We start from the raw sequence: 27,173 nt of genomic DNA on the forward strand, positions 1-27,173 counted from the left end.
TTTAAGTTTTCCCAAGATTGATTATGCTACAGTTCAAGTTTTAAATCTTTGTGGTTTTATTTTTCCTTATTTTATTTTATCTTTTATCAGCGTATGTTTTTGTTTGTATAAATATATTTTAGTTTTTAAGTCACACATATTATTCATTTAGTTTACCTTGCATTATTTCATGCTTTCAAAATGGCAATGATTGTTGGCTTTCGGCAAACGATTGAAATTAATATATTACCATCTCCGTTAGCATTATGTTATTGGCTATTCGCGATCACTTGGTTTTTAAGAAGAAATTAACCATGTGTGTATTATGTTAGATATTTTTAGATATTTAGATTTTCCAATCTGTTCTTTCGGGCAGTTTTATTATCATGAAACAACACCCAACGCGATTACTTGTAAGTTTAGATAGACAAGGCCCCGCAACTCTTCCCATTTCTAGCCCACCTTCTGGTTAGTTACAAGATATAAATAAATTATTCCAATACAGTAAGGCCAATGGTTATGAAGCTTGTTAGCTATAATGAGGCTTAACTATTTTAGCCCAGATTTTCTTGGAACTGGTAGAATTATTATTTTTTTAAAATCACAACTGTTTAGATGAGCAAAAGGATAAGGAAACTATTTTTTGTCTCCTTCTTTTGAGTCTCTAAAATCGAATAAATTTATTTACCTTTCAATGGTAGATTAAAGGCAATAAATCGGCCTCCGTTTCCGTTCGACTCAGCATCTGTTGTCATAGAAACGTAGATAGGGTAAGAACCAATGGCCATCCCATCTAAGAAGTTTCTAACTCTACGTTCACCATTAAAACATGCACTGTTCCGTTCTTACATCTTATATCTAAGTCCCAACACACTAGCATACATACACATTCATACACACTCTAGCTCACATACACATTCAGACACTCTCTAGCCAACACGTCTTCACTGTGTTATTTCACAACACTAAACCCTTTTTTTTTGTTAATGTATTTTTTATTGTTACTTGTGGTTGATAGCGCGTAGCACAACAGACTAATCTGAAATTTCGCTCGCCATTCCTTTCTAAAAAAAAATAATTTCAAGTCCTTCTAATAATTAACTAAATTACTTTTAGTAAATTGATTCACAAAATTAGGCCACCTAAATATGTCGTTGTGGGCCCACTACGAGAGAGTACAATTGGGACTTAGTCGCTCATCAAACGTTGTTACCTACCTAACCCGCCCAAAAGACTTCCTAACCCGCCTAACCCACCTGCACTACCTCCCGCGTTCCCCAATAAACCCCCAGCGAGGCTCCCCACTAAGGGTAAGCCGCCGACCAAGTTGGTTGCTGTTCCGAGAAGGTTTGACGCCAGCCCGCCTACCACTGGGAGACCGCCTAACAAACTGCCACTACCGGCCGCTGTACGCTGGGCTGCTTTGTTCTGGTCCGCTCCACACAGTAGCTGGGTGACCTCTGGGATCGGGATCAGGGAGGGGATCAAACCTTTAGGGCCTGTCAACCCTCCGAGTAGACCACCTGGTCCTCCTAATAACCCTCCTAACAGACCACCTTGGCCGCCCCCGCCCAATAATCCCCCGGTTAATCCTCCTAACAGACCACCTTGGCCGCCCCCGCCCAATAATCCTCCGGTTAATCCTCCTAACAGACCACCTTGGCCGCCCCCGCCTAATAGTCCTCCGGTTAATCCTCCTAAAAGATCAGCTCGTTTCTTGCGATCGGCGTCTGAAAAAAATAAATAAAATGGTAAGACGGCAGAGGTAGGATATAAAAGGGCAGAGTGCATGGCATAAGAGGGCAGAGGATAGGCTATAACAGGGCAGAGAATAGGGATTAAAAGGGCAGAGGCTAGGCGATAAAAGGAGCAGAGGCTGATTAAGTTAGCTTTGTGGCCTCTTTGAAAAAAATAAACATGATGTCGTACTCTAATAACACTCTATTGACATCACCTCTAGTGTATATACCACTTGCGTATGATCTGATATGACCTAACGTATGACTAACGTCACCTCTAGTGTATATACCACTTGCATATGATCTGATATGACCTAACGTATGACTGACGTCACCTCTAGTGTATATACCACTTGCGTATGATCTGATATGACCTGACGTATGACTTACGTCACCTCTAGTGTATACACCACTTGCATATGATCTGATATGACCTAACGTATGACTTACGTCACCTCTAGTGTATACACCACTTGCATATGATCTGATATGACCTAACGTATGACTGACGTCACCTCTAGTGTATACACCACTTGCATATGATCTGATATGACCTAACGTATGACTGACGTCACCTCTAGTGTATACACCACTGGCTTATGCTCATATGACCTAACGTATGACTGACGTCACCTCTAGTGTATACACCACTGGCTTATGATCTCATATGACCTGACGTATGACTGACGTCACCTCTAGTGTATACACCACTGGCTTATGATCTCATATGACCTGACGTATGACTGACGTCACCTCTAGTGTATACACCACTTGCATATGATCTCATATGACCTAACGTAAGACTTACGTCACCTCTAGTGTATATACCACTGGCTTATGATCTCATATGACCTGACGTATGACTGACGTCACCTCTAGTGTATACACCACTGGCTTATGATCTCATATGACCTGACGTATGACTGACGTCACCTCTAGTGTATACACCAATTGCATATGATCTCATATGACCTAACGTATGACTGACGTCATATCCTACCTCCCGTCTCCTCCGGGCACCTCTTGCCACAAGCCTCATCACAGGGCACCGGTCTCTGGGTGGCGAAGCAGACGATACAATATTCACAGGGCATTTCATCGAACTTTGACCTCACGAGTCTGAATATTTGAAAGGATGCAATAATGAGGTTAGGCGATACAATATTCACAGGGCATTTCATCGAACTTTGACCTCACGAGTCTGAATAATTAAAAGGATGCAATAATGAGGTTAGACGATACAATATTCACAGGGCATTTCATCGAACTTTGACCTCACCAGTCTGAATAATTGAAAGGATGCAATAATGAGGTTAGACGATACAATATTCACAGGGCATTTCATCGAACTTTGACCTCACGAGTTTGAATAATTGAAAGGATGCAATAATGAGGTTTAACTTGCCGATAGTGGTCTATCTCAGTGGTTCTCAAACTTTTTTGGAGGTACAGAACCCAACCAGTTTCATATGCGCATTCAATGACCTTTTTATTGTGCTCACTGACAAAATCTGATCGTGAATCATAGGAGTCGGGTGTGTGTTTTGACCTCCACCGAACCCCTGAGACTGAGTAACCGAACCCACAAAGGGTCGATCGAACCCAGGTTAAGAACCACTGGCATATCAACTTGTAAACAGGTTTCATGTATATAGTATATCTCACGTAGTGGCTGAGGTGGGTGGTTTATATTGTGTTATCTGGGGGCGGGTGAAGGTACAGAGCATTGTTATTCAATACTGCTTTCATTTATTTATTTTTTGCGAACTATTAGCCGATTTTGGTTATCTTAATTAATATTGATTTAAAATTGCAGTTTCAAAAAGCTGGAAATAAATTAAAATTTAAGGGTCTAATTTTTTTGTAACGTGTAAAAATGTGAAGAAAAAAAGGGGGGGAAGGGGTAAAGATTCGGCCAAAAATGCCTGACGTCTTAAATCAGACAAACTAACATTAAAACCTTGACATCAGACAAACATTCAAACCGTGACATCAGACAAACAAATCCTGATATCAGACAAACAAACATTAAAACCCTGACATCAGACAAACATTCAAATCCTGACATCAGACACACAAACCCTGACATCAGACACACAAACCCTGACATCAGACACCCACAAACCCTGACATCAGACAAACACTAAAACCCTGACATCAGACAAACATTTAAACCCTGACATCAGACAAACATTTAAACCCTGACATCAGACAAACATTAAAACCCTGACATCAGACAAACATTCAAACCCTGACATTAGACAAACATTCAAATCCTGACATCAGACACACAAACCCTGACATCAGACAAACATTCAAACCCTGACATCAGACACACAAACCCTGACATCAGACACACAAACCCTGACATCAGACACACAAACCCTGACATCAGACAACACACAAACCCTGACATCAGACAAACATTAAAACCCTGACATCAGACAAACAAACCCTGACATCAGACACACAAACCCTGACATCAGACACACAAACCCTGACATCAGACACACAAACCCTGACATCAGACACACAAACCCTGACATCAGACAACACACAAACCCTGACATCAGACAAACATTAAAACCCTGACATCAGACAAACAAACCCTGACATCAGACACACAAACCCTGACATCAGACACACAAACCCTGACATCAGACACACAAACCCTGACATCAGACACACAAACCCTGACATCAGACAACACACAAACCCTGACATCAGACAAACATTAAAACCCTGACATCAGACAAACAAACCCTGACATCAGACACACAAACCCTGACATCAGACACACAAACCCTGACACCAGACACACAAACCCTGACATCAGGCACACAAACCCTGACATCAGACACACAAACCCTGACATCAGACACACAACCCCTGACATCAAACATTCAAACCCTGACATCAGACACACAAATCCTGACATCAGAGATGAAAGCTCACCCCTCGTCGCTCCAGTCCGTGTCATTGAAGTAGACGTCCCTGAGGTACTTGATCTTGGACTCGGCGTCCAGCAAAGCCTCCTCAGCCGCCTCCTTGACCTTGTTGTACAGCTTGGTGGGCAGGAAGGCCTCCATGTGGTTTATGGGCACCTCAGTCGGTGCACTCAGTGCACTGGCCCACGTGACAACCGTCAGCAGCAGGAAACACAGAGACATCTGGTGGGGAATTTTTTAAAAATTTATTTATGTATTTAGTGGTTGAAACGACATGAAACTAGTTACATTTCTTGAGGGATGTTTGGGTAATACAGCTACATCCCCCACCTCCCACCCCCCGCCCCTCTTCTACAAGCCCTTTCTATCCCGCCCTTTGTTCTTGGTATGTTTTCATGCAAACTGTTCTATACAACATAGAATGTATCCCCCCCCCAGCCACATGCCATGCAAGCGAAAAGCGCCTTAATCACCTCGAGCTACCACTTGCAGTTCTAACAGCTCCCCCGAACAATAAACATTTGGAGCATCAAATGTTTCGGGCACGATAATGCCATCCTGCGTATAATATAAAGCCCTAAGAAGAATATTTTAATACCAAGGCTTCAGATCCATAAAAAAATGATGGCAAAAAAGAATTGACCCAAACTTATACACTAGCACATATGTTTTGATGTTACAACTATTTTTTCAAGCTTTTTGTAAGTCACTTAATGTTTTCTTTGTATTTGTGAGCATAATTAGAATCAATTTTAACCCTTTTCTACCGGGACGATTTCTTTAAAACCATTGATAATTCTAAGTTAATCAATAATTATATTATTTCCGATGACAATGCAAACATTTCAAAATTCAATCTAATTAGATTTAAATAAACCGGGAGTGATCTCCCCTAAACTTTCTTGAATATTCTTATATGAAACAACAGGGGATGGCAACTCGGGATATAGAAAAGATTTTTAATCGCTTTTTAAATACTTAAACTTTTTAAAATAGAATAAAATCTCGTAGGAAAAAGAACTGCACACCAAGTGAACGCCAAATAAAATATGCATAATAGTGAGGAATATTATTAGTACTTTATAAATTTACATTCGTTTTTTTGAGAAATCTGAAATAGCGGAAATTAGTACTTCTGGTCAACAGAAATTACTCAAAATTTGACAGAAGGTAGAGAATTATATCTTTTACTTACGTAAGAAATTTCATTTATCTATCTGAAATAGTACTCAAGTTATAGGCTTTTAAAAATTCAAAGTAGAAAAAGGTCCACTTCCGGTTATCGGAAATCGCTCAAAAGTTGATACCGATCTACGATTTTGATATAATACTTATATATGAAATTTCATCAACCTAGCTGTAACGGTACTCAAGTTATCGTGTTTACAGACACACAGACACACACACACACATGCACACAGACATACGGACAAGATTGCAAAACTATGTTTTACCGACTCGGGGAGCTGTAAAATGTCGAGATTTGCAAAAATATCGATTTTTTTTTCACGATTACAATACTTTCTCTATAGGCCTACTTCGTATATACGAGAAAGTTAAAATTAACCATGTCATTTCTTAGAAGATTTCTAAACACAATACTGGACAGTTATACGGGTATTGCTTACAAATCTGAGACGCGATGTAGACTTTCAGGGGTGAATATTAGCAACATTATGTTTACATTTCTAGCATATTGTCACGAAAATTTATTTAAACAAAGTGCTGTGTACAGGTAGTTTCAAAGTAAATTTCTTGGTTACAATTGGTTACAATAATTAGGGTGTTAAGTAGTTGTTGTTTTTTAACTAAGTATCAGGAAATATTTTTTTAATTAGTTCAAAAGTAGAACACAAGCGAGCATTTAAATGCAATAAAAATAAGAAAAACAAGCATCAAATTATATAAAAGTAAAATAATTGGTCGCATTTCATCGACTATTTGTAATTTGATGTGCAAACTTGACCACAAAGTTAACATTCTTAACTTTATCTTTGGCAATAAAAGGAAAATATTATCATTAATAACTAATCTTTAGTTCTTTTTTTTATTATAAAGGTGTTTATTATAATATGAAATGTTACCTTATGGATGAGATGTCTGAAGTACGTTTCTCTGTGAAAAGTAAAGATTTACATGTGACATTGGCTGTTTGGACTTCCAATTTATACTTTCTCTGGCTTTTAATCAAGCGGATAAGATCAACTGATGGTGTAGACATCCGCGCTGTTCCGTCACATAATACCGTAATTAAACATCTGTAGGACAATCTTTAAGATGGGATGTTTTTATTGACGTCATAAAACATCTGTATGACAATCTTCAAGATGGTATGTTTTACTGACTTCATAAAACATCAGTACTATAATCTTTAACATAGGATGTTTTATTGACATCGTGGTGTTTATGGGCGCCATGTTTGTTTCTGTTTGGATGTTCTCGTCAAATAAAAAAAAAATTAAAAAATTTAGCTCTATGTAAACTGGGGTGGCTTATATTTATCCTTAAAATGGCTTAGAGCTTTTAGAGATGAACCTTCGCCATTGTTTTTTTATCACCAATTTGTGTGCGTTTCAGAAAATTTGAGTTTATCAATTATATAAAACAACACACTTTGATTGGAAACTCCGATCTGTTGTCAGTGTGGATGTGTGGGAGTATGGTGGGGGTGTGGTGGGGGTGTGGTGGGGGTGTATGGAGATGGGGTGTGTGTCGGTGTGGGTGTGTGTGATGTGGGTGTGTGGTAGTTGTGTGGGTGTGTGGTGAGTCTGTGTCTTAGTTCTTCCGTATGTTTATTACCTCAGGCCAATGTGGTACATTTTAGTAATTTAAAAAAGTGCGAATTCCTGTTGTTTGTGTTAGATAGCTAAGTGTGTTTATTGATCTTGTAGCGGGGTAAAAGGTATGTTTGGTTAATTGTGGTCATCAGTGGCGTAGCCAGGATCGTCTCAAGGGGGGGGGGGGGGGTTTCCAATTTTTACCCAGGGACAAACTTTCGATTTGCACCCCCCCCCCCCCCTCAAACTTTCGATTTGCACCCCCCCCCCCCTCAAACTTTCGGTTTGCACCCCCCCCTACTTTCGATTTGCACCCCCCTTATACTTTTTATATATACCGAGGGGTCTATGGGGGGTTATGACCCCCACTAACCCCCCCCCCCGTGCCTACGCCACTGGTGGTCATTATTGCATCTTAGTCATTTGGGGATTTAAAAAACAAAAATTAAAAACTATCCTAATACGTATATCCCTTGAATGTAGTTTAAAAAAAAAAGATTTTTGTTAGGCCTAAAACAAATATATTGAACATCCTGCTGAAGTAGACAGTCGATCAGATTAGAGCGTCAAGTGGATACTGATCTAACTCTCACGCAAAACATCTGCTGCCTGTCTCACTTTGATCTTGTCGCTTATCTGGTGAACTTGACGTATACTCGAAACTTTATGGCAAAGCAGGTGCTAAGATGTCCTTAAGGGGATGGGTGTTCTCCTGTTCCCGAACACTTTGTTTACAGACAAGACTATCTCTAGGGGATCACTGTTCTCCTGTTCCCGAACACTTTGTTTACAGACAAGACTATCTCTAGGGGATCACTGTTCTCCTGTTCCCGAACACTTTGTTTACAGACAAGACTATCTCTAGGGGATCACTGTTCTCCTGTTCCCGAACACTTTGTTTACAGACAAGACTATCTCTAGGGGATCACTGTTCTCCTGTTCCCGAACACTTTGTTTACAGACACGACTATCTCTAGGGGATCACTGTTCTCCTGTTCCCGAACACTTTGTTTACAGACAAGACTCTCTATTGGGGCAAGTTATTGGCCAAGCCTGAAGATGCAACATTTGGCAACATGTTTCATTGAAGAATTACTTTCACTTTCGGAGGTCACGTGGTGTATTTCAAAGTTATTGGCTGGCTATTTATAGCATATGGGAATTGATTGATACAGATTTGCAGTGTGATATAAGATTTCAATATAATATTTTATGCTATTTTATATCCATATCTATTAAACTGTATATAAATATAGTATAAATGCAACTAATTAAACAATTATTGTAAAATATTTTTAAGCTCAAAAAAAAAAAACCTTCCTTCCCTATCACTAGATGGTGGTATTTTCAGAGTTTCTGATAATCCCATGATTTATTTTATATTTGTATACAATTAAACAAATACATTTAATGCTTAAGTTGAAAGGAACCAAATTATTGGCTGTACAAAAACTCAACTCAGCTGATCAAGTGATGGTGGACAGGATGTTTTTTTTTTTACTTTAGCTCACCAAAATATGCTCAGACGGTATTTACTTCACTCCAGTCTAAAGGTGGCATGTATCACCAATTTGATATAATGTGGGTATTGCTTCATTTATATAACCAGTGTGGTATAAGGTGGGTTTAACATAGCTTGTATCACCAATCTGATGTAAGGTTGATATTGCATAATTGATAGAGCCAATATTTTGTAAGGTGGGTATTTTACTTCAAATACCTACTGATCTAAATAAGAAATTTAGAAAATATTTTTTTGTATTTATATCACCATACCGTGTTTTACATTAAATTTCACACAGATGGTTCGTTCTACGATAAATACCGAACTTTTGTAAAGACTGAACACACAAGACAAAGTAGTAAACATCTGGACACATCGATATTTTTAGCAAATGTTTTGTCTAAATATATAATAATTTACAATTCACGTGTGGACGTAATTATTTTAATTGAAAGACTGGCGACAGTTCCCAGCTGTTAATGACGTCTAGTTCCCTGCAGTTAATGACGTCTAGTTCCTTGCTGTTAATGACGTCTAGTTCCCTGCTGTTAATGACGTCTAGTTCCCTGCTGTTGATGACGTCTAGTCCTCTCCTGTTTCTTTATGCGGCCCAACAAACGGCAGTGAGCGGTAAAACTGCAGGTCACGTGAGGTCCCTGTGACAGTCAGGTTGTACAGGAACTGGTCCAGGCAGTGTAGGGCTGTCGGGTGGAAGTCGATGTAGAACTTGTTGGCGAACAGCTCGTGGCGCCCCGCCAGCATGGGCAGATCTGGAAGATGGGGAGGGGGATTCAAGATGGTATTTAGGTAGAGCTTTCTATGTGTCCTTTAATATATTAGGCCCATAAGGCATTGTTGAAACACATACTGAACCTTGGTTTTTATGTTTTCGAGTTTATCGCTATCTTTTTGAACTTACAGTCATGGGACCGCTGATTTTTTGTCTGACCACAACATGGGGACCGCTGACTTTTTGTCTGACCACAACATGGGGACCGCTGACTTTTTGTCTGACCACAACATGGGGACCGCTGACTTTTTTGTCTGAACACAACATGGGGACCACAACATGATGTTGGACCACAACATGGGGACCGCTGCCTTTTTGTCTGACCACAACATGATGTCAGACCACAACATGGGGACCGCTGACTTTTTGTCTGACCACAACATGGGGACCGCTGACTTTTTGACTGACCACAACATGGGGACCGCTGACTTTTTGTCTGACCACAACATGGGGACCACAACATGGGGACCGCAGACTTTTTGTCTGAACACAACATGGGGACCACAACATGAGGACCGCTGACTTTTTGTCTGACCACAACATGATGTCAGACCACAACATGGGGACCGCTGACTTTTTGTCTGACCACAACATGGGGACCGCTGACTTTTTGACTGACCACAACATGGGGACCGCTAACTTTTTGTCTGACCACAACATGGGGACCACAACATGGGGACCGCTGACTTTTTGTCTGACCACAACATGGGGACCACAACATGGGGACCACTGACTTTTTGTCTGACCACAACATGGGGACCGCTGACTTTTTGTCTGACCACAACATGGGGACCACAACATGATGTCGGACCACAACATGAGGACCGCTGACTTACCGGAAGTTGAGAAGATACAGACCCATCGCACGTGTATGGTGGCGCAGGGTGATTCGTTTTCCCAGGCCACGTATGTCGTCAGGTACTTCTTCTTCTCTGGTAGGCCTGTAAGGGTTAATGTTCAAATTGGGTATGAATGGGTTAACGCTAGATCTAAACATGTAATGGTCATTGTTAAGTTAGGTATGAAAGGGTTAACGTTAGACCTAAATATGTAAGGGTTATTGTTATAGTTAATTATGTAATGATTAAAGTTTCAGTTTGTTCTGTTAATGTAAATATAAAAGCTAGATGTGTGTGCGTTAATGTTACAGTTGAGATTGTAAGGTTTAGTGACACAGTTTTATAACGGTTAAAATTACATTTAATTATGTAAAAAAAAAAATTTAATTAGTTTGTAAGGATTAATGTTTGAACTATGAATGTCAGTTATATTGCTTGAATTTTGGTTGTTTGGTTGATAATTTAGTTTTGTAAGGGTTAACATTACAACTAATTCTGTACGGGTAAATGTTGTTTAAACTTGGTCTTTATGGGGTTAACATGGTTCGACTTGATCAAAAACGTAAATATTTCAAGAATCGTGTTTTTGTTTTTCTTTGTAAATGTTATTTTTGTTATCTTAACATGTATTCTAAATAATGAACTTGATCGGTTCAAATGTCATTTTTACACTAAATTAAGATTTTTTATTAAAAATGTTAATCTTTTTTTTTTTACAGCTCTATGCGAACAAATAGATTCATGTAAAAGTGTTAGGGGAGGTAATGCAAGTATTACTCTCGTCTTCGAATTGTATGCTAGTTGTTTCCCCTTAAACGATTTCTAGGAAATTCATTTTAGCACACCGTGCAGGGTTGATTACCAATGAACTACAACAGATGGCAGCCATCGTGTAGTGGACAGTTGATCAGTGGTAGTGGCACTAACCTCGGTACCCTCCTGGTACGTCCATGTCGTGTAGTGGACAGTTGATCAGTGGTAGTGGCACTAACCTCGGTACCCTCCTGGTACGTCGATGTTGTGTGATGGACAGTTGACCAGTGGTAGTGGCACTAACCTCGGTACCCTCCTGGTACGTCCATGTTGTTTGATGGACAGTTGACCAGTGGTAGTGGCACTAACCTCGGTACTCTCCTGGTACGTCCTTGAGGGTCGTGTGATGGACAGTTGACCAGTGGTAGTGGCACTAACCTCGGTACCCTCCTGGTACGTCCATGTTGTGTGATGGACAGTTGACCAGTGGTAGTGGCACTAACCTCGGTACCCTCCTGGTACGTCCATGTCGTGTAGTGGGCAGTTGACCAGTGGTAGTGGCACTAACCTCGGTACCCTCCTGGTACGTCCATGTCGTGTAGTGGACAGTTGACCAGTGGTAGTGGCACTAACCTCGGTATCCTCCTGGTACGTCCATGTCGTGTAGTGGACAGTTGACCAGTGGTAGTGGCACTAACCTCGGTACCCTCCTGGTACGTCCAAGAGTTTCGTGTGATGGACAGTTGACCAGTGGTAGTGGCACTAACCTCGGTATCCTCCTGGTACGTCCATGTCGTGTAGTGGACAGTTGACCACTGGTAGTGGCACTAACCTCGGTATCCTCCTGGTACGTCCATGTCGTGTAGTGGACAGTTGACCAGTGGTAGTGGCACTAACCTCGGTACCCTCCTGGTACGTCCAAGAGTTTCGTGTGATGGACAGTTGACCAGTGGTAGTGGCACTAACCTCGGTACCCTCCTGGTACGTCCAAGAGTTTCGTGTGATGGACAGTTGACCAGTGGTAGTGGCACTAACCTCGGTACCCTCCTGGTACGTCCAAGAGTTTCGTGTGATGGACAGTTGACCAGTGGTAGTGGCACTAACCTCGGTATCCTCCTGGTACGTCCATGTCGTGTAGTGGACAGATGACCAGTGGTAGTGGCACTAACCTCGGTACGTCCATGTTGTGTAGTGGACAGTTGACCAGTGGTAGTGGCACTAACCTCGGTACCCTCCTGGTACGTCCATGTTGTGTAGTGGACAGTTGACCAGTGGTAGTGGCACTAACCTCGGTAACCTCCTGGTACGTCCATGTCGTGTAGTGGACAGTTGACCAGTGGTAGTGGCACTAACCTCGGTACCCTCCTGGTACGTCCATGTCGTGTAGTGGACAGTTGACCAGTGGTAGTGGCACTAACCTCGGTAACCTCCTGGTACGTCCATGTCGTGTAGTGGACAGTTGACCAGTGGTAGTGGCACTAACCTCGGTACGTCCATGTTGTGTGATGGACAGTTGACCAGTGGTAGTGGCACTAACCTCGGTACCCTCCTGGTACGTCCATGTTGTGTGATGGACAGTTGACCAGTGGTAGTGGCACTAACCTCGGTACCCTCCTGGTACGTCCAAGAGTTTCGTGTGATGGACAGTTGACCAGTGGTAGTGGCACTAACCTCGGTACCCTCCTGGTACGTCCATGTTGTGTGATGGACAGTTGACCAGTGGTAGTGGCACTAACCTCGGTACCCTCCTGGTACGTCCAAGAGTTTCGTGTGATGGACAGTTGACCAGTGGTAGTGGCACTAACCTCGGTACCCTCCTGGTACGTCCAAGAGTTTCGTGTGATGGACTGTTGACCAGTGGTAGTGGCACTAACCTCGGTACCCTCCTGGTACGTCCAAGAGTTTCGTGTGATGGACAGTTGACCAGTGGTAGTGGCACTAACCTCGGTACGTCCATGTCGTGTAGTGGACAGTTGACCAGTGGTAGTGGCACTAACCTCGGTACCCTCCTGGTACGTCCATGTTGTGTGATGGACAGTTGACCAGTGGTAGTGGCACTAACCTCGGTACGTCCATGTCGTGTAGTGGACAGTTGACCAGTGGTAGTGGCACTAACCTCGGTACCCTCCTGGTTCGTCCAAGAGTTTCGTGTGATGGACAGTTGACCAGTGGTAGTGGCACTAACCTCGGTAACCTCCTGGTACGTCCAAGAGTGTCGTGTAGTGGACAGTTGACCAGTGGTAGTGGCACTAACCTCGGTACCCTCCTGGTACGTCCATGTCGTGTAGTGGACAGTTGACCACTGGTAGTGGCACTAACCTCGGTACCCTCCAGGTACGTCCATGTCGTGTAGTGGACAGTTGACCACTGGTAGTGGCACTAACCTCGGTACCCTCCTGGTACGTGCATGTCGTGTAGTGGACAGTTGACCAGTGGTAGTGGCACTAACCTCGGTAACCTCCTGGTACGTCCAAGAGTTTCGTGTGATGGACAGTTGACCAGTGGTAGTGGCACTAACCTCGGTACGTCCTTGTCGTGTAGTGGACAGTTGACCAGTGGTAGTGGCACTAACCTCGGTACCCTCCTGGTACGTCCATGTTGTGTAGTGGACAGTTGACCAGTGGTAGTGGCACTAACCTCGGTACGTCCATGTCTAGTGATGGACAGTTGACCAGTGGTAGTGGCACTAACCTCGGTACGTCCATGTCTAGTGATGGACAGTTGACCAGTGGTAGTGGCACTAACCTCGGTAACCTCCTGGTACGTCCAAGAGTTTCGTGTGATGGACAGTTGACCAGACATACTCGTCTGGGCTCTCGATGTCCTTAGACCACCGGATCAAGTCCCAGACCTTTTTATTGACCAGCACGAAAAGAACGAATGCTCTAGAAAACGCCCCATAAGCGCTGCCTTTGACGATCTGGAAGTTGTGTGGGGGTGGGGGGTTCCTTTCAACCGTTTCTGCTGTTATGTTTTTTCCTGCAACATAACAAGTAGTTAGTAGGTCAATTTATAATTCTGGATTGGAGAAATGATAACATAATAATAACTCATAAATATACAGAAGAATCATTTATACATTTTTAAAAAAGTCTCTAATAGTTATTATCGGGATTTAATTTTAATGGAACAAACTTGATTTGATGTGTGATAATTAAACAAATTGACATGTCATCTTATCAGAGAATGACAACACTAACTGACCTGTCTTGCTGTCCAGTATGACGCGATGTTTGATCTTGTAACGCTGTGGCAGTGACCGTTTACCAGTTACACCCAGCATATCATTGGCTCCGTTAAAAATCTTTAAGATTTTCACCATCTCAAGGTTCGTTCTGTTCAAAATATCAACGTTTAAACACTACACACATCACTCAAGAGATAAGTTATGATTGAGATAGAGTACGGGCATGGTAATCGGCAGCCTGCATTGCATCACCTGCGTTCAGAGTTTCTTCCAGGCATCTCTTCGGGGGGGGGGCTTAGCCCCCCCCCAAAAATTGTTATCGCCCCCCCCCCCCCCCCGAACGAAATGAAATTTATATAATTTATATAGAAAATATATACTTTTAACAGTGTCCGCCCCCCCGAAGAAAATTTACCGCCCCCCCGAAGATTTCAAGTGCCCCCCCCCCCCCGGAGAAAAAAGTCTGGAAGAAACACTGCCTGCGTTGCTCTTTGAATCAATAAATATGGCTTTTTCTTTATTTATTTTTTATTATTAACTTTTTATTTTTAAAAATAGAAAATAGATAACGGCAAGCTAAATAATTGAACTCAAAAATTTGTCAAAAACTATATCCAGTTTTAAGGCGCTAGAAACATCTGAAAGGAGTGAAAGGAGACCGCGAAAAGTAGAGTCTTTTGTCAAAGGCCCTATTTTCCTCCAGGAAGAAAAGAAATATTGATGTCGATTTTCGAAGTTCTTTTTATACTACAAATGAACCAAAAATGTAGATTTTTTTTAAATCTCCTTTTTCGTCCGAACGGAATGGTCTAGCTGTAGAGAGCTGGACTGCTAACCCGTAAGTCTTGAGTTCGAATCCGGGTTAAAGTCAGTCAGTAGACAGTCCCTGAGTCCACCCAGCTCTGATGGGTACCTAACTCACGTTAGGGAAAGTAAAGGCGGCTGGGCATAGTACTGAGCACACTATCTCTTCATATGCCGAGGTCACAGAAACAAGTGAACTCTACTTCACTTGCCCTATAGACCGTCAGGTTTGAAAGGGAACTTTACTACTACTACATTTTCGTCCAACGCTGGTCTTTATATACCCTACAACTTTGTGTCTACTTTCGTCCCTATTTACAATCAGATAAGAAATAGATCAAAAGTAGAAATATCTTAATATGAAAATAGACTTTAAAATTTTTGAAACGCCTTACTTGAGTGGGAACTGCTGGCCCGGCATGTTGATGAGGTACCTCCACCTGACCTGGTGAGCGACCAGGTCCCGCATGCAGTGGATGTCGGCCATCAGACGAGCGTACCCGGCGTACACGATGTGCTCCAACTGGGTGGCCAGGAACACGTTGGGGAAACACGCGGCCACCGCTCGCACGGAGTTGATGAAGCCGGGGTCAGAGTTCAGATCCACGGACAGGCAGTAGACGTTGTGGGGTCGGTAGATCTGGCGTAACAGGTGCATCACCTGCAGAATTACAACACCAATCTCTATAGGACAAGGTAGGTCTGGGGTATCAGGTGCATCACCTGCAGAATTACAACACCAATCGCTATAGGGCCCTGCAGAATTACAACACCAATCTCTATAGGGCCTTGCAGAACTACAACACCAATCTCTATAGGGCCCTGCAGAATTACAACACCAATCTCTATAGGGCCCTGCAGAATTACAACACCAATCTCTATAGGGCCTTGCAGAACTACAACACCAATCTCTATAGGGCCTTGCAGAATTACAACACCAATCTCTATTACGCATTTGAAAAGGAAAGTAGGTAAAAGAATTATAAATAGTAAATTACATCAACTGCCAAACAATGAAAACTAGATCAGGTTGTGATTTTCAGACTTTGTCGTTGAGTGTTATTTATTCAACAAGAATTGCATTCATTTGAAAGTGCTTCTTCAAAACTGTGCAACATCATTTTAAGAAATCTCATAATTTAGTATTGATTAAAAGATTTGCAGGACACATAAATACCTGGTCCAGGTCCTTGTGAAACAAAATGATGAACGCGATGGGAAACTCGACCTCCTCCTGGGAGACGTTTGAGAACCTCTGGAAGCCGTACTCGTGCAGGAAGGATGAGCAGTTGCGGCTGTCTTGTGCGATCTGTGAGGCGGCGACACGCATGACTGTCTTTGGGTACAGCCTGTTGTCCTGTTTCTTGGACAGCGCGGCCTGGTCACAAAGCAAAACGAAACGTTCAAGGTAAACACATCGTTGATACGGACATTTCTAAACACATCGTTGATACGGACATCTCTAAACAATTTTTTTTATTTCAAGTTTTTTATCGTTGACTCGGGTGAGTGGGTAACTCACCTTACAGTTGGCCAGGTGTGTGAGTGGGTAACTCACCTTAAAGTTGGCCAGTTGGGCGAGTGGGTCACTCACCTTACAGTCGACGTGGGCTAGGTGTGGGAGTGGGTAACTCACCTTACAGTCGACCAGGTGGGTAAGTGGGTAACTCACCTTACAGTTAGCCAGGTGTGAGTGGGTAACTCACCTTACAGTCTACATTGGCCAGGTGAGCCGGTAACTCACCTTACAGTCGACTGGGCCAGGTGTGTGGGTAACTCACCTTACAGTTGGCCAGGTGTGTAAGTGGGTAACTCACGTTACAGTCTACGTTTGCCAGGTGAGTGGGTAACTCACCTTACAGTTAGCCAGGTGTGAGTGGGTAACTCACCTTACAGTTAGCCAGGTGTGAGTGGGTAACGCACCTTACAGTCTACGTTGGCCAGGTGTGTGGGTAACTCACCTTACAGTTGGCCAGGTGAGTGGGTAACTCACCTTACAGTTGGCCAGGTGTGTGGGTAACTCACCTTACAGTTGGCCAGGTGTGTGAGTGGGTAACTCACCTTACAGTTGGCGCTGGTCAGGTGTGTGGGTAACTCACCTTACAGTTGGCCAGGTGTGTGGGTAACTCACCTTACAGTTGGCCAGGTGTGTGAGTGGGTAACTCACCTTACAGTTGGCCAGGTGTGTGAGTGGGTAACTCACCTTACAGTTGGCCTGGTGTGTGAGTGGGTAACTCACCTTACAGTTGGCCAGGTGTGTGGGTAACTCACCTTACAGTCGACCAGGTGGTTGAATGGGTAACTCACCTTAAAGTTGGCCAGGTGTGTGTGTGGGTAACTCACCTTACAGTCGACGTGGGCTAGGTGTGGGAGTGGGTAACTCACCTTACAGTCGACCAGGTGGGTAAGTGGGTAACTCACCTTACAGTTAGCCAGGTGTGAGTGGGTAACTCACCTTACAGTCTACGTTGGCCAGGTGAGCCGGTAACTCACCTTACAGTCGACTGGGCCAGGTGTGTGGGTAACTCACCTTACAGTTGGCCAGGTGTGTAAGTGGGTAACTCACGTTACAGTCTACGTTTGCCAGGTGAGTGGGTAACTCACCTTACAGTTAGCCAGGTGTGAGTGGGTAACTCACCTTACAGTTAGCCAGGTGTGAGTGGGTAACGCACCTTACAGTCTACGTTGGCCAGGTGAGTGGGTAACTCACCTTACAGTCTACGTTGGCCAGGTGAGTGGGTAACTCACCTTACAGTCTACGTTGGCCAGGTGAGTAGGTAACTCACCTTACAGTCGACTGGGCCAGGTGTGTGGGTAACTCACCTTACAGTCGACGTTGGCCAGGTGTGGGAGTGGGTAACTCACCTTACAGTCGACCAGGTGGGTGAGTGGGTAACTCACCTTACAGTTAGCCAGGTGTGAGTGGGTAACTCACCTTACAGTCTACGTTGGCCAGGTGAGTGGGTAACTCACCTTACAGTCTACGTTGGCCAGGTGAGTAGGTAACTCACGTTACAGTCGACTGGGCCAGGTGTGTGGGTAACTCACCTTACAGTCGACGTTGGCCAGGTGTGGGAGTGGGTAACTCACCTTACAGTCGACCAGGTGGGTGAGTGGGTAACTCACCTTACAGTTAGGCAGGTGTGAGAGGGTAACTCACCTTACAGTCTACGTTGGCCAGGTGTGTGGGTAACTCACCTTACAGTTGGCCAGGTGAGTGGGTAACTCACCTTACAGTTGGCCAGGTGTGTGGGTAACTCACCTTACAGTTGGCCAGGTGTGTGAGTGGGTAACTCACCTTACAGTTGGCGCTGGTCAGGTGTGTGGGTAACTCACCTTACAGTTGGCCAGGTGTGTGGGTAACTCACCTTACAGTTGGCCAGGTGTGTGAGTGGGTAACTCACCTTACAGTTGGCCAGGTGTGTGAGTGGGTAACTCACCTTACAGTTGGCCTGGTGTGTGAGTGGGTAACTCACCTTACAGTTGGCCAGGTGTGTGGGTAACTCACCTTACAGTCGACCAGGTGGTTGAATGGGTAACTCACCTTAAAGTTGGCCAGGTGTGTGTGTGGGTAACTCACCTTACAGTCGACGTGGGCTAGGTGTGGGAACCCCACCCACTTGTTCATGTAGGCGGTCCTCCCATCCTCCGTCACCTCCGCGTCCACAAACCGGAAGTCGAGCCTCTCCTCTGACCGGAACATGGCGCCCAGGTCACCAAAGAACAGCAGCTTGTAGAAGTACAGGACCAGGGAGACTAGGCTCAGGGACAAGATCACATGACGGTACTTGAGTGCTGGTCACCGGGGGGGGGGTGACCGGGGAGGTAAGAACCATATTATATATATATATATATATATATATATATATATATATATATATATATATATATATATATATATATATATATATATATATATATATAATGTATATTTTGTTTTGTAAATGTTAACATAAATCCCCTTACGTAACTTAACAGAACTCCAGTATCTATATATCTTCTCTTAATTTTTAATCTAATGAAAGGAAACTGAAACTACTAAGTAATGAAACACAAACCCAGTTTTGTGGCTGCTTCATATTGTGTCCTTACCTAGTGTTGACCATACGTGTACCCATTGACAGAGGCGTAGCGTCGGGGTGGGGGGGTACATACAGTAGCGTAGCGAGGGGGGGGGGACATATGTCCCCGGGCGCCGACCTTAGGGGGCGCCAAAATGGGTTTGAAAAATAAATTGAAAGGTTGAGGGGGGGTGCAAATCAAAATCTTGAGGGGGGTGCAAATCGAAATCTTGAGGGTGGGTGCAAATCGAAAGTTTGAGGGGGGTGCAAATTTGTCCCCGGTCGCCGGGAAGGGTCGCTACGCCTCTGGGTACATATGTCCCCGGGCGCCGACCCTAGGGGCGCCAAAATAAGCTCATTTTAGCTGCTATTTTGAATTATAAATATAAAAAAATATATGAGAAGGGGGCGCCAAATTGAAGGTTTGTCCCCAGGCGCCAGGAGGGTCGATACGCCTCTGCTCAATGAGGTAAAGTTAAAACAACCGCTTAGTTAGGGTTAAGCTTATCGACTTAGGGGGTATTATAAAGCTACGAGAAAACAAGATTATCGTGATGCTGGCCTTACTCTTATAATATTCTTATCTATAACGCTACTTTGATCTATTTATACACAAAGGGATTGTTTGAGCAATCAAAAATGAAGAAAAATAAGAAAGTAAAACAAATAGAGCTTACTTTTTTTAAAGACTAGAATAATAAAGTGGAGTAGTGTCCTAGATTTAGTCAACATTCGATGAATCTGAAATCAAATCAGCCCAAATGAAAATCTACAAACAGGTTTGTCATGATGGTTTTATAATGGATCTAGAGAACCAAGTTAAGTTGCACTTGTTCCTTGTTGATCAGATTATGTGCACTAAAACACACTTAAGTTGCGACGATTTTACACTTTTTTGTGCACTTAAAAAAAAATTTATGTATGGACGGTGCGAAATTTTTGTCACTTTTTAACACCAGCCACCAACACGGAGAAGAAACCTTGGAGTATAAACCCTGGTTACAACTTGTTCTGACGTTTTGTTTACGGTAATTTAGGTGTCAAATTTCTTACAAAATGATTTGGTTTAAGCTTTCAATTACATCTGATGAAACACCAGAACAAGAATATTTCCTTTAGAGAAAAGAAATCAACAAAGTAAAAGTTAATCGAAGCTGTAATCCAGAGTTTCTTCAAGGCATCTCTTCGTCGTCCCGTCGTCCCCAACGAAAAGGAATTTATATAGAAAACATATACTTTTACCAATGTCCGCCCCCCTCCCTCAAAAATACCAAGTGCCCCCCCCCCCCCGAGAAAAATGTGATCTATTACGGATAACTTTTATTACATAAAAAGCGTAAAGGGAATTGATGTTTTATTAATTCATATTAACATAAGTTTTAAACCATAGTAAATAGAATTAAAAATACTTTAAAGGTTTTTTTATTTAATCTTTTGACTATCAGTAGCGTTTCCATTTGATCATGCTTGGTTTTATGTGTGTATGTGTGATTATGTGGTGTATGTGTGTGTGCTTGTGGTGTATGCATTTGTCTGTGTGCTTTGGGTAATATGTGTGTGCGTGTGGTGTATGTATGTATTGTATGTGTGTGCGTTTGCGTGTGCGCGTACGTGTATCAAGTTATAGAAGTTGTATTCGCCCACACGTCAGCTAGATGACGTCATGGCTGACCATGCCTTTCTGGGTCAACGCAATCGTCGAGAAACGGCACGTCTTATGCCAGGTAAGTTTCTTCAACTCAACTCTTATCTGGCAACCTATAGAGTTCGGCAATTAGCATATCGATCTATCGGCGAACAGATCTCATTGATTTCTCGTTTTGTAAACATTCATCTTGGGCTAGTTTTTGTTCTTCTGATCAAGGTGATTGTTCTAAATTACTTTTTTAACGATTTTTTATTTTTATGTAATTTATTTCACAAGCGCGAATGCGATTTTTTTTTTTATTTTTTTAAAAAAAGTCTGTTTTCAACTCACAGTAACTGTATTATTTTGTTGCATGATTAATTATTTTTTTTTTGTGAAATAATATCGACAAGCGATTACTTCTAAAAATTGATTTCTGAAAATATTCAAATTTAACTCCACTCCAGGTTTAAAATAGATTAAAGAACAAAGATGTTTGTGACAAGTGACCCATTGACGTCATGTATACTACAGGGGATGTGTACAAAAATGTGACACTTTTAATATGGAACAGGGGCAACTATGTTGGAAATGTAATCATCTCGTTGTTTTGGACTGAATGGATCGATACAAGATGGGTATTCGATTCCTAGAGGCTCCGTGGCAGTAAGAGGGTTAACTGGGAGCTCCATGGTTATAAGAGGGTTAACTGGACAGGAAACCTGCTGGCGCTGAGTACGGTGACTTCCGGTGTTGTTGTTTGTGTTCGTGAAGGTGAGTAGCATCGATGCACGTGCGCTAGTCTACAGTGTTTGTCAGTGTGTCGTGTACAGCACGTGTGCTAGACTACAATGTTTGTCAGTATATCGTGTAAATGTCAGCTGTTCCGTCATCCTTTGGCCTAACGCTTGATCTCTGTGTATAACGTTACCCTTAAACCGTTGCTTACTTTTAACTTTATTTTACATTCGAACACGAACATGCATAGACCATCAGCTCACCTGATAAACTAACCTTACATAAATCATATATTTCTTAAACTAAGTCAAATTACACGAAGTTCATAACGTGCATAAATACGGTCGAATTGTGTAGAAAACTACAATTGCCAGTATTTAAATTATAATCTTAGCATGGACATAAGGCATCAAAAATAGTTGCTTTTATTCATCTAATCACCATTAAAATGCTTGATTTAAAAATATCAACCTACACGTAATTTTTATTGATATCTTTATGGTGTTTTTGCGATCCAAATCTTTTGAATTTTTACACTGCAATAAAATAATATTTTAGCAAGTCGCTTCAGAAAAATGTTTGCTAGTTTGTGTCTCCTCCTGACCCCTACAAATGACCTGTTTGTTTGAGTTTATGGTTTATATTTCCTTCAATACAGGTACCAATAGACTTAAGTAGTTTTAAGGGCTTCTGGCTTAATGTAAAGGTTGTAGAAATGTGACTATCCCTTCTTGACATGAAGCTCGACCTTTTGAGGGCCTAGCTGTATACATTACATGATTACATAGGTGGTGTGGGGGGGGGGGTATGTGACCCTTACAGCTGTGTGGTGGAGACGGTAGCGGATCAGCTGGTCCAGTGGATATACAGCGGTCCATGGTATGTGTGGATTAAGTCCCCTTGATAAGCTCAGCTATTAGCCCTAAACATCTTACCCCATGGCATGTGTGGATTAAGTCCCCTTGATTATCTCAGCTACTAGCCCTAAACATCTTACCCCATGGTATGTGTAGATTAAGTCCCTTGATTAGCTCAGCTATTCGCCCTAAAAATCTTACCCCATGGTATGTGTAGATTAAGTCCCTTGATTAGCTCAGCTATTCGCCCTAAAAATCTTACCCCATGGTATGTGTGGATTAAGTCCTCTTGATTAGCTCAGCTATTCGCCCTAAAAATCTTACCCCTAGCCCTCAACCCAGTCTAACCCTTACTCTGATATCTCTCAACCAAAACTCCCCATGATAGGAAAAAGCCTGTTTGTATAAAACATACATACTGAGAAGACAGACTGAGGTATTCGTATTTTACACACAAAAAACTCCAGGGTTTCAACTACTACCGACTGCATACTTTACAGAGAGCCTTACCTTTAACCTTATCTATATCACTAATCCTGACTCGTTCACAAAACCTATCACCTGACCAAATTCTGGCCCTTCCTTAACACTAAACTTAACAATAACAGAGATTTTGACTAATAACCTCTCAAATAATATAAATTTTTGTTGTCATTTAAAAAATAATAAAATCCCATACACATTTCTTAGTTAATCATAAATCATCAACTGTTAATATTACCGACACATTCATTAAAATAAGCAAATAATGGTTTACAATAATTTATTCGACATGAATAAAATAATTAATATAAAAAAAAATCATCAACTTTCCTAAGTTTTCCCCTCCCGTCCTCCCGTCCTCATCGATTATGACTAAACAAATCCGAAACCTCTCGTCCACCGCTACCGAATCTCAAAGTGCCGCGGTGGGTGGGGGTGGGGTGTAATAAAACTTAATGGAAGGCGATGAAAACCATTTCTTGAGTGTATATTTCTTTCTTCTGGTAACCGCTTCACTCCACGCCGAATCAATACGCCGACAAATCCGCTGGAAAGAAACATGACCACCGGGCTAAATAGTGCGGAAAAAATGGAAATTGGAAAACGGAAAACACGGACGGCTTAATTAGGCAGGTGGGAAAGTGGTGTATTAATTAATGGACACGTGGTCACGTGCCCGGTATGAAGGTCATTCCTCTCATCGTTGGAGAGAAAAGATGATTGACTGTATAAAAAAAAGAAACGTTGATTGATATCGTAAGTTGGTATTGATAGAAATTGTGGTTGTCGATAATTTCAAGGTGTGAGTTTAAGTAGATGGGTTTAGTGTTTTCGTAGTTTCAGAAGGTTTGATTGTTTTTTTTTTTTGTTTTTTTTTTACTGAACGGGTTTTGGCGTTTCAAGTGATCAGAGGTTTCGGGTTTTGCGAAATGCAAAATTGTACATGTTAAATGACGTATTACACAATGTAAGTTGATGAACATTATCTTATTCCTTATTTCTGAAACTAAAACAAAAACCGAATATTATTTTTTCCGTAATGTTTGTGTTAGTCATTTCGTTTTTACCTTCAGTGTTATAGCTAGTTTTATTTAACACACAATCTCAAACAAATAGCCACATCAGGGGAGAGAAGCCAATTAATTTTATTAAGAAAACCGTAGAATTAAAGCAGGAAAAGTTTATTACGACACACAATACTTAACCTTATCTTTCTAACGCAGCCATTGTTTGATTGGGTTTTGATTTCCCTATTTATCCGAATGTTTTAGGTTTTCCTTTTGTCTTGATCCATGTGGATTCTATGAAGTGCCTTGTTTTCTAATACTAACGATTCTATGAAGTACCTTGTCTTCTAATACTAGTTGCAGGATTTCTCAACGTTGCACCTATTTATCTCTACCTTGTTTTCTAAATTTCTCGCTCCACTGAGATTTGGCCTGTCCATTCCCATACAATTATGTTCCCACAAAAGGGTTTTGTGTTGTAATGTATTCACATAGTGATGTTTGGTGTGTGGTAAAAGTGCCAACACACTGATGTTGTGTGGTAATGTATCGACACACTAGTCTCGTATGTGGTTAAATAGTTCACACTGCCCTGTTCATTGCTAATGTCCCCCAAGCCTTCATGTCCATTGGTAATGTACTCCACACGTACAGTAAAGTGATGCCCCCACCGCAGTGGCGTAGCGAGGACGGGTGTCACCCGGTGCGGCACTTAATGGTGTCACCCCCCAGAGGCGTAGCGACCCTTCCCGGGGACAAACTTTCAATTTTCGATTTGCACCCCCCCCCCCTCAAACTGTCGATTTGCACCGCTCCCCCTCAAACTTTCGATTTGCACCCCTCCCCCTCAAACTTTCGATTTGCACCGCTTCCCCTCAAACTTTCGATTTGCACCCCTCCCCCTCAAACTGTCGATTTGCACCCCCCCCCCCAAATTTATCTCTATATATTTTGCTATTTTTTGCCTTGGTGTCACCCCCCTAAATGGTGTCTCCCGGTGTGGTCCGCACCCTCCGCCCCCCCCCCCCTCGCTACGCCTCTGACCCACCCCACCCCCGCCCCATTGAGAATGTTGTAAAAGTTGAACTCCCAGCTAGCCACTCCTAGTCTAACATCGATAATGATAATTAATGAAACCATCGATAATGAGAAATTAATGAAACAGAAAAGGGAATTTAATTAGATCTGAACTCGTGTTTTATCAGAAAGCAAACAAGCGAAAGCTCCCAGAACAAGAGGCTAATCCTGTTGATTTCAAACGGGATTTTATTGGGGCCCCATACTGCGGGTTTTACTGGAAGAGAGTCTGGCTAGAATTTTTTTTTACAATGTTTCATTTGGCCTGTAACATCAGGGAAGTCTGATGTTATAGGTGTCACCTGGTAACACTTGTATTACATGGTGTCACTTGGTAATTCATATATTACATGGTGTCACTTGGTAATTCATGTATTACATGGTGTCACTTGGTAAGTATTACATGGTGTCACTTGGTAAGTATTACATGGTGTCCCCTGGTAAGTATTATATGGTGTCACTTGGTATAACATCGGATCAGCCTTTGTCATCTGGTATGATCCTGTATCATCGTGTATCCTCTAATATCACTTTCTATCACCTGGTATCTTTTTGTATGACTTGGGGTAACCTTACATCATTTAGAATCACTGAGTATTATATTGTATTACGTAGAATCATTTGGTATCAACTTACACATTATCCCACCTTTATTGCAATTGTATCATCTTGTATCACCTCGTATTACCTATTATGAGTTTGTAGCATTTATTAACATCTTGTATTATCTAGTATTACTTGGTATCGCATTGTATCATCTAGTATCACTCATTATATCTGATATCACTCAACATTACCTTATATACCACAAGATACCAAGTATCTTACAAGTAACTACCAAGCACTACCTAATACTACCTGCTACCACCTAATATCACCTGCATTACCTTGTACCACCTGGCGTTCATAAGATTCCAGACACCACGGTAAGAGATTAAAATCTCTATCTCAATCCGTGGTGACCTTGCACTGACGTCACACCGAAAGGTCGTGTCGACCTACCAACAGTTAAATTACACCACCGTGTAGCTGTCTCTTGTACAAAGGGAGATGACTGACAATTGTGCTGGAGTTCATTTCCCTTGGATCTCTCATGTAAACAAAGTTGTCTCGCGTGATGAACCAACGCTGTGTTTATGTATGGTTATTTCCTTTATTTCCTCATCTTGGCAGGGTCGCTAGCGTGACTTAAACAATTTGGTGAGGTAAATGTGTATTGTTATTATTTTTGTTACGTTAAGTCAGAGTCAGATGGTACCTTCATTATTTGATATTAATCAGTATGTGTTTTAATTTCAACATATTAATTTGCAAACATTAAGATACAGCAATACTTGTTGTATCTTAATACGTGCATTTTTATTATATATTTTATAAATTCTTATTAATTATATATGAGGTTTCTTAAATTAAATTATGATTAAATTCGTAGTTTTTTGTTTTTTAATCTACCCTCTGTGAAAGTTTTTTTTTAATATTGTATAGTATTCTTCCAAAACTACAAATCACAAATCAACAAATGTATGCTATACTGTGAAATGTAAGCATATATATATATATATATATATATATATATATATATATATATATATATATATATATATATATATATATATATAGATATAGATATAGATATAGATATAGATATAGATATAGATATAGATATAGATATAGATATAGATATAGATATAGATATAGATATAGATATAGATATAGATATAGATATAGATATAGATATAGATATAGATATAGATATAGATATAGATATAGATATAGATATAGATATAGATATAGATATAGATATAGATATAGATATAGATATAGATATAGATATAGATATAGATATAGATATATATATATGTATATATATATATATATATATATATATATATATATATATATATATATATATACACACACACAACCTGTGACGATTCCCCGCCTACACAGAGCCAAAGGTCTACCTCTACAGCACCACACATAAAAATGTCCCAATCAACCGT

At 41.6% G+C, this 27,173-nt stretch overlaps 2 protein-coding genes across 2 annotated transcripts; both read right to left on the reverse strand.

Moving 5' to 3' along the window:
- Positions 1-960: 960 nt before the first annotated feature.
- Positions 961-6,858, reverse strand: LOC131936504 (uncharacterized). Its single transcript, XM_059293515.1, has 4 exons — positions 6,751-6,858; positions 4,674-4,888; positions 2,719-2,837; positions 961-1,709 (listed from the first exon to the last, which is right to left on the reverse strand). Exons 2-4 carry the CDS (start codon positions 4,886-4,888, stop codon positions 1,189-1,191), a joined length of 855 nt encoding a protein of 284 aa, XP_059149498.1. The 5' UTR covers positions 6,751-6,858; the 3' UTR covers positions 961-1,188.
- A 2,532-nt stretch (positions 6,859-9,390) lies between these two features.
- Positions 9,391-20,210, reverse strand: LOC131936526 (beta-1,3-galactosyl-O-glycosyl-glycoprotein beta-1,6-N-acetylglucosaminyltransferase-like). Its single transcript, XM_059293555.1, has 8 exons — positions 20,059-20,210; positions 18,901-19,115; positions 16,498-16,698; positions 15,716-15,981; positions 14,534-14,664; positions 14,075-14,308; positions 10,574-10,678; positions 9,391-9,717 (listed from the first exon to the last, which is right to left on the reverse strand). Exons 1-8 carry the CDS (start codon positions 20,111-20,113, stop codon positions 9,530-9,532), a joined length of 1,395 nt encoding a protein of 464 aa, XP_059149538.1. The 5' UTR covers positions 20,114-20,210; the 3' UTR covers positions 9,391-9,529.
- Between the last annotated feature and the right edge of the window lie 6,963 nt (positions 20,211-27,173).

The sequence above is a fragment of the Physella acuta genome, unplaced genomic scaffold (genome assembly GCF_028476545.2).
Source record: "Physella acuta isolate Inbredline_101_S28 unplaced genomic scaffold, ASM2847654v3 ptg000179l, whole genome shotgun sequence".
NCBI classification, from domain to species: domain Eukaryota; kingdom Metazoa; phylum Mollusca; class Gastropoda; family Physidae; genus Physella; species Physella acuta.